The 16,036-nt window shown below is 38.4% G+C and overlaps 1 protein-coding gene across 3 annotated transcripts in view; it reads right to left on the bottom strand.

Moving 5' to 3' along the window:
• The window catches only part of KIAA1958 (KIAA1958 ortholog), a 161,646-nt gene that overhangs the window by 13,506 nt on the left and 132,104 nt on the right, over nucleotides 1-16,036 (bottom strand). For all 3 annotated transcript variants that reach the window (XR_012038488.1, XR_012038489.1, XM_072842368.1), the window contains one exon: nucleotides 7,786-7,958. Coding sequence is in view for 1 of the 3 variants with exons in the window: in XM_072842368.1 (XP_072698469.1) it covers nucleotides 7,786-7,958 (173 nt within the window). In the remaining 2 variants the exon portion in view is untranslated. The remainder of the gene's footprint in view (nucleotides 1-7,785; nucleotides 7,959-16,036) is intronic.

Raw genomic sequence — 16,036 nt, 5'->3', positions numbered from 1 at the left:
GCCCCCTCCCTGTTCCTAGGCCCCTCTGCAGTGTGATTTTGCTGCTCCTCCCACTGCGAGGTGGGATCTATTTTCCCACCCTTGGAATCTGGACTGGCCAGGACTTATCTTGACCAAAGAGTATGGCATGAAGCATATGCCTGAATTACAATGTGTGAATTCCAAGCCTTAGGGCTGGAGATGCTGCTTCCATCTGCTTTGGTCTTACAGGTTCTAGCAGGTTCTGCTTTCATCATCCTTGTTGATGTTGCTACGTGGGGAAGCCCAGTCAGACCACGTGAAGCAGAGACAAGTTGCACCCATGTGATGGATACCCCGAGTGAGACCAGTAGAGAACCCAGCTGAGAACAACCCATAGAATCGTGAGCAAATTAAATGAATGTTGCTTTAAGCCACTAAGTGTTTGGGTGGTTTGTTCTGCAGCAAGAGTTAACTGGTACACACACTATTTCTCTAGCCTAATCTGCCGTTCTCTTTGTACTTTATTTTCCAGCCTCCTTGAACTCTGTGCCATTCACGAGAACCACCAAGTCTTATTTATTTATTTATTTATTTATTTATTTATTTATTTATTTATTTATTTATTTATGATAGTCACACAGAGAGAGAGAGGCAGAGACACAGGCAGAGGGAGAAGCAGGCTCCATGCACCGGGAGCCCGATGTGGGATTCGATCCCGGGTCTCCAGGATCGCGCCCTGGGCCAAAGTCAGGCCCTAAACCACTGCGCCACCCAGGGATCCCACCAAGTCCTCTTATGCTTCTAAGTCTTTAGGCAAGCTACGTCCTATAACCAGAATGCTTTTTCTTCTAAACCTTCTCTATGTGGGAAGTCTCTGTTCATTATTTCAGATCTAGCTCAAATTCTGCTGTCTACAATAAAGGCTCTTCCAGCTTCCCTAAGCAAAGTTACTTTCTCACCTAGGATCCCACAACACCTAAGTTAAATTTTTTTATTATGGCCCTCTCCATATGGCACAGCGTCTTATCTATTTATATGTTATGTATCTGCCTCCCTGCAGGGACTGAGAGCTCCCTGAAGGCAAGAACTACATCTCATAGGCAACGGGGTCTTCAACACACAGCAGAAGGCCTGCAGCACCTCAGTGATCCACAATGAACTATAAATGTGGATTAAGCCAATGAATTAACTTTGTAGTCAGGAGAACCACGCTGACTTAAGATGCAGAATATTTTTCTCGATTTGTATAGAATATCATAGGTTTCAAAGTAAAGCCACAACAAAAGCAATTCCTGGAGAAATGTCAAGTCACGAAATTTATGCTGTTTGCACACAAGAAATCATTCATTCTGGCCCACATGGGCAGCCTCCTCAGTTTTCTCAGACTGAGATTTGGTTGGTGGTTATTTGCCAAGGTTACCAAGGTCTTCAATTTGTTATAAAGATGTTGCACAAAACTATTTTTCTTCAGTAAAAACTCTATAGGGATTTACGATGTCAAAATTTACCATGGATTGTAAACTTGGTCTCCTTGATGTAAAAATGACCAGAGGAGTAAGACCTTGGTCATGGGGCAGATGACTCCAGAGAAAGTGGATTTGTGTGGCAAATTCCAAAGTTCCAGAACTACACCATAATCTTTGGCACTTGAAAGAGTTAAGACAAGTAAAACCAAGAGATACTTCTGGGGAAAGCCTCAAATCCCTCGGTGGATAATCTTACCTAAGGGGATGAAGAAAGTGGAGAAATGCTTATGAACTGCAAGTACTCTTCTAGGAGAATAAAACGAATCTTGATGTAACCTTTGCTGACAACAAAAATGGCTTCATTTTTGCAATTACCAAATTTTACTTTATTCAGAAAGATAGGTGTGGACTTCAAGATGCTCTGTTTTCAAGAGTGAGTCTAAGTCAGTGGGGGTAGCAGCCTTGAGGGAGATGGGTCAGTGAGGATCAGATCACACTTGGGAAAATAACCTGTAGGAAAAATACTATGTGGAACTCACATAGTAGATGACAGAGTGAGGGTGGCAGTGTACACCTGCTCATTTAGATGACATTTTGAAGTCTGATTTGACTCCTTCCTTTCTCCCTTGAACAAATAACTAAATGTAAGGCTCACCAGCTACCAAACCATGATCAAGAGCTGTTACCTACCTTGTCTGCTGCCAGCTATATCTATCTTTTTTATTTTTATTTTTTTTAAAGTCAGTTCCATGCCCAATGTGGAGCTTGAACTCACGAGATGAAGAGTTGCAGGCTCTACCGATTGAGACGGGCAGGTGCCCCTTCATCAATTTTTTAAAAATGTTTATTTATTTATTTATTTATGATAGTCACACACAGAGAGAGAGAGAGGCAGAGACACAGGCAGAGGGAGAAGCAGGCTCCATGCACCGGGAGCCCGATGTGGGACCTGATCCCGGGTCTCCAGGATCACACCCAGGGCCAAAGGCAGGCGCTAAACCGCTGCGCCACCCAGGGATCCCCCCCTTCATCAATTTTTAAAGACACTTCCATATTAAAAATATCTTAAAATGAGACCAAGAAAATGAGACTAAAGAATACAGGCTTTGATTTCACAAATCCTTCATTTTACTACATACCAGCTAATCCTCTAAGATACTAGCCTCTTTCTTAAGAATTTATTATTAAAAATGTTTAATTTGGGGCATCTGGGTGATTCAGTCAGATAAGCATCTGCCTTTGGCCCAGGGTCTTGGGATTGAGCCCCACGTTAGGCTCCCTGCTCAGCGAGGAGCCTGCTTCTCCCTCTCCCTCTGCCTCTCTGCCTGCTTGTACACACATTATCTCTCAAACAAATAAATAAAATCTTTTAAAAAATGTTTGAGTGGCCTATGTGAATAGATTACAGAAGACTGAAATATATCTTCTTTCTCACCCGTTATTCTTCCAGCCAACATAGGGGAAACTAAGAAATACTAATGCAGTTGAAAGGTATACTCTTTGGGAGAGCTGGGACATTTTCTCTACCCGAGATGCAGAATTCATCTAAACCTCGGAGAGTGAGGAGAAATTAGGTTCTTTTTGGGTATTCCTGCCTGGGAACATAAAGGTTCCCAGTAATTGTCAACTGCAAAGTCTGAAAGACAAGACCCTCAGGCCTAGAAAAGGTTAAGGTTAATGGGGATGAAGATGGTGCTAGGGGTTTGTGAGAACAGGTGAATTTTAAAATTATTAATAAAGGTGAAATACATTTTTTGCTGTTTTATTTGGTTTCTTTAAATTGCGGTAAAAGATATATAACTTTTACCATCTTAACCATCTGTAAGTATACAATTCGGTGGCTTTAAGTACATTTATAACATTGCACAACCACCATCACTATTCACTTCCAGAACTTTTTCATCATTCCATACAGAAACTGTCTTCATTCCACAATAGCTCCACTTTTCCTCCTCCTCCCAGCCCCTCATAACCTCTCTCATACTTCCTGTCTTTACGACCCTGCCTATTCTAGATATCTTACATAAATGGAATAATACATAGGTGTCCTTTTGTTTCTGACTTATTTCACTTAGTATAATGTTTTCTAGGTTCATTCATGCTGTAAGCATCTATCAGTACTTCATTTCTCTTGATTGCCAAATAATACTCCATTGTATGAATATGCCACATTTGATCTATTTGCCTGCCTGTGGGCATTTGGGTTGTTTCTATGTTTTGGCTATTGTGATAAGGCTACAACATATATTTATGTACAACTTTGTGTACAAATATATGTTTTTAATAACCTGGGTATATGTGTAGGAGTAGAATTGCTGGGTGAAAGAGTAACCCTATGTTTAACTTGTGGGGAGATGCCAGACTTTCCAAAGCAGCTACATCATTTTATATTCCCAAAAGAAGTGTACTAGGGTTCCATTTTCTCTATGTTCTCATCAACATTTATTATTATCTTTTTATTTTATGATTTTATTTATTTATTCCTGAGAGACACAGAGAGAGAGGCAGAGACACAGGCAGAGGGAGTAGCAGGCCCCCTGCAGGGATGCAGGACTAAATTCCAGGACCCCAGGATCACAACCTGAGCCAAAGGCAGATGTTCAGTCACTGAGCCACCCAGGTGCTCCTGTTATTATCTATTTAAAAAATTATTATTATTGCAGTCTTCCTATTGAGTATGAAGTAGAATCTCATGTGGTTTTGATTTGCATTTCCCTGATGTCTAATGAAGTTGAGCATTTTCTCATGTGCTCATTGGCCATTTATTTACCTTCTTTATAATAACTGTTTAATGTCTTGCCTGCTAATTCTAAAATCTTTGTTAGATCTGGGCTGGAATGATTGGTTCATTCTTTAAGGGGTATGTGCTTGCTTCTTTGCATGTCTAATAATTTTTGTTTAGTTGCTAGACATTATGAATTTTATTTCTTTGGTTTTTACGACACAATGATTCAATATTTGGATGTATTGCAAAATGATTATTATCAGAGTCTAGCTAACATCCGTCATCACACATAGTTAAATTTTTTTTCTTGTGATGAGAACTTTTAAGATCTACTCTCTTAGTAACTTTCAAATATACAATGCAATATCATTAACTATAGTCATCAAGCTGTACATCACATCGCCATGACTTAATTTACTTTATTGCTGGAGGGCAGCCCGGGTGGCTCAGTGGTTTAGCGCCACCTTCAGCCCAGGGCATAACCCTGGAGACCAGGGATCAAGTCCCACGTCAGGCTCCCTGCATGGAGCCTGCTTCTCCCTCTGCATGTGTCTCTGCTGCGCTGTCTCTGCCTCTCATTAAAAAAAAAATATTAATATTTTATTACTGGAAGTTTGAACCTTTTGGTCACCTTCATCCATTTTACTCTCCTTCACACCCTCACACCCCTACACCTCTAGCAACCATTTATCTTTTCTCTTTTTCTACGAGTTCAGTTTAGGTTGTTGTTGTTTTGTTGTTGTTGTTGTTTTGTTTTGCTTTTATATTCCACATATAAGTTAGATCATATGGTATTTGTCTTTCTCTGTCTGACTTATTTCACTTAGCATAATGCCCTCAAGGTCCATTCATGTTGCTGCAAATGGCAGGATTTCCTTCTATTACATTGTATGTATATGCACCACATTTTCTTTATCCATTCATCCCTCATGGACACTTAGGTTGCTTCCATGTCTTGGCTACTGTCCGAGGACCCTAAATAAGGGTGCAATGAACATGAGGGTGCATAAATCTTTTCATTTCCTTCAGACAAATACCCAGACGTAGAATTGCAGGATCACATGGTAGTTCTATTTTTCAGTCTTCTGAGGAACCTCTATTGTATTTCCCATAATGGCGGCACTAATTTACATTCCCACCAACAGGGCACAGGGTTCCCTTTTCTCTACATTCCTTGCTAACACTTATTATTTCTTGTCCTTTTGATACTAGCCATTCTGACAGGTGTGAGGTGATATCTCATTGTAGTTTTGATTTGCATTTCCCTGATTAGTGATATTAGCATCTTTTCATGTGCATGGGTTTAGCTTTTAAGATGTGTTGGGTGGGATCAGAGCAGAGCTCAGTTTAGAGCTAACTATTCTCCACATCTGATGAAAGACTTTTCTCAGTACTCTCATTTGTTACCTTCCTCTAAGGGATCAAGTCCTATGCTGTCTGTTCTGTCTGAGAACAGTTGTTGTACATATTGTGCTCAGTTTTCTAGTTGTTACAGAAGCAGGGTAATTTTGGATCCGTTTGTCCCTGTGGCCACAAGTGGAAGTTTTTCTTTATTTTCAAATCTGTTGGATTATTTTGATTACTATATTGTTGCTTGCTCAATTTTATGATTCTTTTCATTTCTATAAATATTTCATAATATTAGTCTATCTAAAGTCCTTGGTGTCTAAATGTATTGATTGTTGTGTCTATGCAACCTCATTCATGGTGACCTATTTCCTTGAGCAGCTAGTGTTTTGGGTTGAACATGTTTCTGTTTTTTTTTTGTTTTTTGTTTTTTGTTTTTATTTGTGTTTTAATGGGCGCATATTTAGTTGATTTTAATCTGCAAAAAACTTAAGTTCCTTCCTTTTGGGTGTTCCTCTTCAAATATTATTAGCATATGACTCTGTGAGGAGCCAGAACCTAGAACCTCTTTAGGCTCCTTTCAGGGTTCTCTACTAAATCAAGGATTCTTCTGTGCATTTGTCTCTTCCCTTCTTTAATAACGTTATCAATATATGCCCTCAGGGTGAACCCTGCCCTTTGTGTTACTGCTCACTGCTCCAGTTTCAGCTGTCTTTTGTGTGTGTGTGTGTGTGTGTGTGTATGCGCGCGCGCGCGCCATGGATGTTTCCCTTCCTTTCCACAAGTAGAACAGAGAGGCCCCTCACAGTATCTAGAGCACCATGCTGTCAGAAGTAGAAACCTGGATTTCTTATTTCATCTATTTTTGGTGCCCTAAACACATCACCCAAACCTGGAGATGTCACCTGCTTTGAGCTTCACTTATGACTTCTTTGTGCAAGGTATTTAAGTCTATGCTTCCAGCTTTAACATTTCTCCCATTTTTGTTTGTTTTATATTTTTATTTTTAAAATTTTTAAAGATTTATCTATTTATTCATGGAGACACTGACAGAGAGAGAGGCAAAGACACAGATAGAGGGAGAAGCAGGCTCCCCACAGGGAGCCCGATGCGGGACTCGATCCTGGACCCCGGGATCACAATGTGAGCCAAAGGCTGGCACCCAACCACAGAGCCACCCAGGCATCCCTATATATATATATATTTTTTTTTTTTAATAAGCTGTAGGCCCAATGTGGAGCTTGAACTCATGGCCTTGAGATCAAGAGTCACATACTTTACTGATTGAGCCAGACAGATGCCCCTTTTACTTCCATGTTTTAAATCCCACATTCCCAACTGTTTACTGGACATGTCCATCTGGACATCTGTCTGCTTTAGACTCAGTATATCCAAATCAAAATATGCCTTTCTTTTTTTTTTTTTTTAAAGATTTTATTTATTTCTCTGAGAGAGAGAGAGAGAGCGCGACAGAGAGCACAAGTGGAAAGCAGGCTCCCCCTGAGCAGGGAGGCTAGTGTGGGGCTCAATCCCAGGACCCTAGGATCATGACCTGAGTCAAAGGCAGATGCCCAACTGACTGAGCCACCCAGGCACCCCTAAAATATGTCTTTCTGTTCTGTCTCTACATGTCCAAAAGTATTTCCTTTCCATTGAGCAACTTCAAACATTTCAAGTTGGAAGACATTTTAAGAGTTCATGTTACAACTGGAGAAATTGAGGATGAAGGATACTAAATAAACTTTTGTTCATCACTTCCAATTAATTTTTCCAAATATCTCTTTCACTATATTCCTTCCTGTTAAAGAAACTTCAGTGGTTTCCCCCTTCCCTGACTCTTTAGGTCTTATAGTCAGAGCATTCTCCCTATTTTGACAATCCCTTCCCTGATGCCAATGCAATAATCCTTCAGAGAAAGTCTTTCTTTACAAACAAAAACAAAAGAAAACTTCAACATCTTCCTAGTATTCACAAGATTTTAGTTTGCATTTAGTTTATCAACATCTGGTTTTATAGTCTACTATTCCTATATCTGAAGTCTCTGCTGCAGGCAAGTGAATCTATCCCTCCAAATCTTATTCTTCAGGTCACTTAGCCTAGAAGACTCCTGTCTTCATCCAATTCTACTGAAATTCTAACTCTCCTTTAAAACACAATTTTTCTTTTGATTTCATGTTCTTTCAAAGTTTTCTCTGTTCTGTGTTCCTAATAATGCTTAACACAATGCCTAGCACTTAGAAGCTGTGAAGGTGGCTGAAAGAAGAAGTAAACTCAGGAGTTTCTTACCTTGGTGATGTCCGTATGATCTTTGAGCCCGTTGGTCACACACCAATATCGCCACACATTCAGGGCATATCGCGTGGCTTTGGTAGTATTTGGGCTTACTGCACTGGTACACAGATCATTCAAGTCATCATTAATATTAAACACAGGAAATTTGTTGAGCTTAGTAGAATAGGCTAGAAACAAAAACAATAAAAGGCATTAAAATAATTTGCCATTCCCTTCTTTAGAGAATTGTATCTTGGGATCATGTTAAGTAACAGAAATCTCCTAAGACCTAACACTTTAAAAAATGAAATGTCTATCAAGTATACATATATTAGAAGAAATAAAGTAGGGAAAATATTTCTAGCATGGAATCAATGCAGTAACCTTGCGTTTGATTCCAGTATTTTTGCTATATATATCAACTGATGCGCTAATGCAGGCATTCCAGTAACAGAATGGGAAAAATGAATGCAGAAAAACAAAGAATGTTCTGTCCAAAAATTTTCACTGGAAATAAAAGGCATTCATATGAACAACAGCAACAATAAAAATAGAAGGAAATAGGGAAGATGAGTTACACATCCTTTCTCGTTGCCCCCAGTGTATGCAGAGCTGTCATTTCTCTGTAATGTAGTGCCTTATCTGCCATCCTGGACAGCCTTGTATTAAATGGTGCTGGCATATTTCTTTAATTCTTTTCACAAATGAACAAAGCGATATTTAAACCCCAACTCCCAGCCCATCAGCTCACTTAGAATCAGAATGGAAGGTAAAGTGAAAATAATTTTAGGGGAAAGAAGGAAGAACATGCCAGAGGGGCTCGCATCATCTCAGAGGAGAAGGAACAGATTTTAAATTGCAATTGCCAAACCAAGTCAGGTGAAAAGTGGTCTTCCCTCAAGGTGTCCACTTTAATTGTTGGATACAGAAGAGATAATCAAGTCCATAATTATTAGGCCTTTCTTTTTACTCTGTGATCTACTAAAATCAAGCTTAAACTGTTTAAATTGTTGTCTTTGGATAGGAAAAAGAAAACCAACAACAATAAGGTGGACCACTTTAAAATGAAAATAATGCCAACCTCTAGTTTACCAAATGGTCCTGATCCTCTCTGGAATGTTTCTATGTTCAAATAAGGCATTAAGAGGCTGAGAAATAGCAGAATGGAAAGTTGGTGCAATTACCAAGGTGATCTGCAAATTGGTTCCACTTTGCCTAACTCATCTCACCTCCCACTGACCCCACTGAGGAACTCCCAACCACTAGCTCCTGCTGTCCCCAGCATCCACTTTGCTCAGAACACCACATCAACCTTCCCCACCTGTTGCCTGAAAAATCTCCCCATGATCTTTGTACCAAATAGTGTCTTTTTTCCCATTTCCAATTCCAAACTCACTTTTATACAACCTTCCCCACGCGAAACAAGCTCCCTTATTCTCCACAGTATGTGTCTCATATTTGCTTTATTATTCCTTAAAGCTGTGATGTAATCGTGTCCAGAAAATCTCCAGTTGGTATGTATTGCTTCTTAAGACTGTGTCTTTACCCTTTAAGTTTGCTGTTGAACCATTAAGCACATAATCTGCTTTAATAAATGCTTATAGCAAAAGAGAGACAATGCTAGAAAGGCTATCCGACTGTGTCATGTGAGTCCATTCTTCTCATCACCCTCATAAAACTGAGATAACTCATATTGTTTCTGGGACTTCCTTGATATTAATGAAAGGATTCTAGTATAAAATTGATCACTAATTCAATTTAGTTAATTGAATGGTTACTATATGCCAAGAGTTATCTGTAATTGCTAAGCAACTGTGTTGTTATACTTATTTTACAGATAAGGAAATTGAGCCTCATACATTTAGTAACTTCATACATCACTCATCCAATATTTACCAAGGTGCCCTCTCTGTGCCAGGCACTGGGCTGTGTCCCAAGTCATAGAATTAGCAAGTGATAGAGCTAGGGTTTGGACTTGGGTCCCACTGACTCTATGCTCACAGCAAAGGAATCATGTACTACATGAATAAAGTTTCAGTATGGAATACAATTTAGATATTAGCCACTTATGAAAAGTATATCCTGGCCCCCAACATTTACTTGTATTAACCTCCAGTAAGGAGAACTAAGTCTGATTTATTTACATAACCGCGACGGTTTCACTGTGTTTGTTTTTAAACAATCACAACAAAAGACTTATTTGCAACACAGCCCAGTCTCCATCGTCTCAGTACAGCATAGGAGTAGAAAAAAGTCACACTGCAAAATAGGATATTTAAGTTTAATTATTACATGAAACAATTACATGGCCTTAAATAATTTCATTTTTATCCTAGGACAGAGACTGTACACCAAAAATGGAAAACAAAATCCTAGAACACAGAGAAACAGGTAAAGAATGCTTGTATGCTTTCATAATGGGAAAGAAATTGCATGGAAATGATTGACACATATAGTTCTTTCATAATTCTATTTAAATATTAAATTAAATATACATAATAAATTGCTTTTTAAAAATTGTCAGTAAAAGTTGTAGAGCTATGGTGCCGAGGAAATTTTTAGGAGACTCTACTGATGGAGAAACAAACAGAAGTGAGGACTTAGAAGTGAATATAGGAGAAAGAGGGGACTACTAAAGAAAGACGTGCATTTTTCTTCCATTAGAGGACAGGCAAACTGCAAGCTCAAAGTTCAGAAAAGCTGGCCATGGGAGCAGGAGTGACCATGGAGTCATGTACTCACTCTAAGGACGGCTAGATCTGAACAATTCCTCTGCTCTCAATGCATGGTTCGCACTTACATCATTTACAGCACAGGTGTTGGCAAGTACAGTGTGAAAAGTGAGGGAAATTACTGTGAAAAGCTACCCTCGAGTCAGGGAGAGAAGGGGCATTGCCTCAGGAAATTCTAGCTAGCCCCACTGGACACAGGGAAGGGAAAACAAAAAACAGCTGCAAAAAGCAAAAAATGGCTGAATGCATGCCCTCTGTCAGATAACACTTCTCCTGTGTCTACATTTGAGAGGTCCCACCTTCCCAGATTGTTTCCCGCTTATATACCCTGAAAAGAAGCCTATTTGTGGATATTTCTATGTGCACTGATTACAGCTGGGTGAAGACCACTTGCAAAACCCTGCTCAACTATACCTGGAGCTCTGTCCAGATATATCAAACAAGAGTCTTTAATAATATCTAAGGAAATCCCTGTAAGTTAGAGTAATGACAAATCTAGTCTTTCATTTTAAAATGTGAGCACACAGGGGGTGCCTGAGTGGCTCAGTTGGTTAAGTGTCAGACTCTTGGTTTCAGCTCAGGTTGTGATCTCAGGGTTGTGAGATCAAGACTTGCGTCAGGCTCCACATTCAGCGGGGAATCTGCTTGAGATTCTCTCTCCCGTCTCCCTCTGCTCCTCCACCTGTTCTCCCTCTTTCTCTAATAAACAAATAAATCTTTTTTTTTAAAGTGTGTGCACACAAACCAAGCATCATTTGGCACCTGGGGAAAACCAGGAGCATGGAAGTTACCAAGTTACACAAGCAGAGCAACTAACTTCACATTGTACTCTCCCATAGAATTAATTCAGAAAACCAAAGAAAAAAGTCAAAGATCATGAATGTATCATTTCATAGACTTGAGAGCATAATGCATCCTTAAAACAAGAACACCTTTCATTGGAAAAGGAAAATTCAGGAAAACAAGAAAGACCCTGGAAATTTAAAATGATTTTAAAAACGCATTTAAAAAATACTTAATAGAAAAACTGAGTATTAAAATGAAAATGGCTAAAAGACAAATTAGTGACATGGAAGGAATTTTCTCAGAAGGGCAAGCAAAGTCATAACAGTTTTTAAATTTCAAGGGTGAAGTTAAGAGGCAGAGAAGACTGAGGAAGGAGATTCAAAATCTAGCTTGTAAGGATTCAAAAGAAAAAATTATGAGAGGATAGAATAAATAGTGAAAGAAATAATATGAGAAAAGTTTCATTAATCAAAGAGATTTTAATCTTTAGGGTGTAAGGCTCATAACTGTCAATTATACATACTGAAGAAGACATATTTTCTTATAAAAGATATATATAAACATATGTTGGTGAAATTTCCAAGGTCTATGAACAAAAAGAAAATTCAATAATCTTTATCTGGTAAGAGGGAAAAAGTCTTTAATATAGTAACAAGAATCAGATTTCTCATCTGTGACACCACATGTTAAAAAATGACTCTGTCTTCTCAGAGTTCTAAGGGAAAAAGCCTATAAAATGAAGAATTCTATTACCTACTTAAGGTATCATTCAAGTGCTAGGGCAAAATAAAGACATTTTCAATCACGAAAGACACAGCATCCAAAAACAAGTTAATAAAAGAAATGAAAACTTAAAAACTTAAAAATGATGGCAAGAGGACTTAGGACTATAAGGAAGGGGCTGGTATTGTACTATCTTTCCTGCTGGAAATAAAGCTAGATTAAATGCATGGGGAAACAAAAGTAAGTGGACTCAAGGAGCAAAACTCCTGGAGAGTAGGGAAACACATAGAAGTGAGTCCTGCATTGATCCCTGTGTTCCTCTTCAATCATTTGAAGAGTTGCAGTGCAGATCACAGAGCCCAAACAGAAACAAGCAGCCTGAAGTCTACAGCAATCTCAGTGAAACAAGTATACAAATATTCATGTACAGGACTAATAAGCAGCCAGTACTTGATAGTCAGAGATCCTGGAAGAAGGGAACTATGGAAAAGTGAGTCGACATTCTGCGTGCAATTTTCCTTCCTGGAATTGCTGATTCCTGAGTTACATATGAAGAGGCAAGACACAGAGAAACCAAGCAGAAAGGAGATATCACTAAGAGAAAACTTCATGGCACTGAGGAATCAAGAATAGTAATCCAGGGCCTTCTAAGGAGAAGAAGAACAACCCTGGCTTTCATTTGAGACCCAGGAAGGGCTTAACTATAAGAATAAGAGAAACTGGAAATATAGATGGTCCCTGACTCATGATTTCTCAGCCATATAATGATACAAAAGTGATAGGCATTCAGTAGAAATTGTAATTCAAAATTTGAATTTTAAGCTTTTCCTGGGCTAAGTGATATGTGGTAGGATGCTCTCCTGTGATGCTGGGCAATGGTAGCCAGCTGCAATTCCCAGACTCATGATCATAAGGATAAACAACTGATAGACTCACAACCATTCTGTGTTCACATGACTATTCTGCTTTGCATTTTCAGCACCATATTCAAGAGACTATGTGAGATATTCAACACTTTATTATAAAATAGGCTTTGTGTTAGATGATTTTGCCCAACTGTAGGCTAACGTCAGTATTCTGAGCACATGTAAGATAGGCTAGCCCGAGATCCCGAGATGTTCAGTAGGTTGGGCATATTAAATGCATTTACTACCTGAAACATTTTAACTTATGATGGGATTATCAAGATATAACCCCACTGTAAGTCAAGGAAGATCTGCAGAACAGTCTCACTTGGATGAAGGTGATCTGCTTACCCTATTTGCTAGCTTGCAGAAATTTAAATCCTCTCTGGAGGAAGGATAACATCTTCAACAAGTTTTCATACACAGTGGCCAGCAATCAATAACAAGTTAACAGACATACTATAAGACCAAATGAATGAAAAACAACAGAAAAATCAGATAAAATAATTATCTGCATTATTGCAGTTGTCAGACATGGATTTTAAAATAATTTTAATATGTTCAAGGAAATAAGGAAAAGATGGAGAATTTTACTAGAGCATTAGAATCTATTAACAAAATGACAATTATAGAATTCTCTTCCTTCATTCTCTTCTTCCCTTCCTCTGCTTTTCCTCTTTTCTTCCAAAACTATTCAGTTTCAAAGTTGTTGGTAGGGTGGAGCAAAGTAGGCATCTGTTTTCCTGGAGTATGTGTGTGTTGAAGGAGCTGTGGGGGCTTAGAGTGAGGCATGAAGTCTGCCCAGTGAGGGGAATAGGAATCTGACTGGGGCAAGAAATATGTTTCAGCAGGAGGCAACAAAGCCTGAACTTGGAGAAAACAAAACATCCCATGCAGGGGTATCCAGGTATGTGGGGTGACTGCCTGAGCAGTGCAAGGAGGACACTCACACAGAAGTGGGAGACATGGGAAGAAGCCCTATGTGAAAAGTCAGAGTCCTACTGGAGTCTTACTGGAGTGAGTTGGGCTTCACTGCACGGGGAGTGGCTGGGTGCCAGTATTACAGCTCAAGAAGTGTGATGAGGGCTTCCATGGAGGAGGGCTTCCTAGCATGGGATGTCAGAGCTTGGGCAGAGTGAGAAAAGTATCTGTGGTTGGGAGGATGGCCCAGTGCAAGGTGTTATAATTTGAGTAGATAAAAGACAAGGAGAAAATCTTAAAAGAAACTGTAGGAAAAATACAAATTACCTTCAATGAAGCAACAACAAATTGATTTTTCAGCTGATATGATGGAAGCCAGAAGACAGATGATTATCTTTAACGTGCTGAAAGAAAATTGCTACGAGTGTGGAATTCATATGAAGCAAAGCATCCTTCAAAAATAAAGGTGAAGTACAGGGGAAGTCATACAAAATAATGAACGTATTTGTTATCAGCAGTCAAGTATTAAGTGATAATAAAGGGAGTTTTTCAAGTAAAGGAAATGATCCAGGATGGAAGCACATTGACAGAGCAAAAAAATAAAGAATACTGGAAAGACTGAATATGTAGGTGAATCTAAATGAACACAGCTGTTTAAAACAATACTAATGGTGTCTGGTGGGGCTTTAAATGCATGTAGAATTAATATTCATTACAATAGCACAAAAGAAGGTAACTGGAGCTAGTGTTGAAAAGGTCTTTGCATTATCCAGAAAATGATGAAAACACTAATTTAAAGTAGACTTTAACAGTGCAAGGATGCATATTTTAATCTCCATGGTAACTACCACAAGAATATTGAAAGAATGTATAAGTTGATAGAGGAGGAAAATGGAATAAGAAAGACTTGCTTATCAAAAACAAGGCACAAAGAATAGATGGAACAAAGCAAAAGTATGTAGGATTATAGGTTTAAACCTAAATGTACCAATTATTCCAGGATCAATATTCAATTAAAAGATAAGTGATGTCAGGGCACCTGGGTAGCTCAGTTGGTTGAGTGTCTGACTCCTGTTTTTGGCTCAGATCATGATCTCAGGGTCATGAGACTGAGCCCCATGTCAGGCTCCACATTCATCAGAGAGTCTGCTTGAGATTCTCTCTCTCTCCCTCTCCCTCTGCCCCTTCCCCTGCTAGTGATCTCTCTCTTTTTCAAATAAATAAATCTTTAAAAATAAAAAAGGTAAGTGATGCTAGTCTGGATAAAGAAACAAAACTCAGCTAAGTGCTCCTTATACATAGGAATAAATAGGGTAAAGTTGAAAGCAAAAGGATGATTAAAAAAAGGTACATTATGTAAACAAGAAAGAAAAGAACACTGGTATAGCTATATATCAGATAAAACAGACTTTAAGGAAGGATGTATTACTATAAATAAAGAGAAATGTTTTAAAATTCAACAGAAAGAACAATCATAAATTTCTATCTAAGTCTCAAAATATAAAAAGCAGAAGTTGCAAGAATTTTAAAAACTGGCAAATCTACCCCTAAGATTTTAATATATCATTTTCTATATAACCAACAGAACAAGCACATACAGAAAATCGTATGTAGAAGACTGAAACATGCAAACATCAAACTGTACTTAACTGATACACAAAGAACGGCGTGTATAACTACCGCACAAGACACATTCTTTTCAAAGACACATGGCTCTTTTACCAAAATAGAAATGCGAGGACATAAAAGCAAACTTCAACATTTCAAAGGATTAAATCATTCAGAGCATCAGCAGAATTAAAAATTATAAATCAATTACAAGAAGGTCACTTTCGGCCATTAAGCAATAATATGCTTCTAAATAAATCCCTGATGAAGGGGGGGAAAAAAACCAATGGGAATTAGAATATATTTCAAACTGAATAATAGCAATATACATGTCAAAGTTGTGGGATACACATATTGCAGTATCTATAGAGAAAATTATAGCGTTGAATGCAGAGATCAGGAAAGAAAGGCTGAATATCAACTGTACCAGGAAATGAGAAAAAGAACAACATATATACTTTAAAAAGTAGAAAGGAAACAATACACAAAACAGAAATCAATGAAATAGTAAATTTACAACTAAAAAAAGTAATGGCAAAAAGATGAATTTGAAAAGACTAACAGAATTAATAAACTGGTAAGAAAAACGAG

The sequence above is a fragment of the Canis lupus genome, chromosome 10, assembly GCF_048164855.1.
Source record: "Canis lupus baileyi chromosome 10, mCanLup2.hap1, whole genome shotgun sequence".
Taxonomy (NCBI): Eukaryota; Metazoa; Chordata; class Mammalia; order Carnivora; family Canidae; genus Canis; species Canis lupus.
This window is presented reverse-complemented; position numbering and strand designations above follow the sequence as displayed.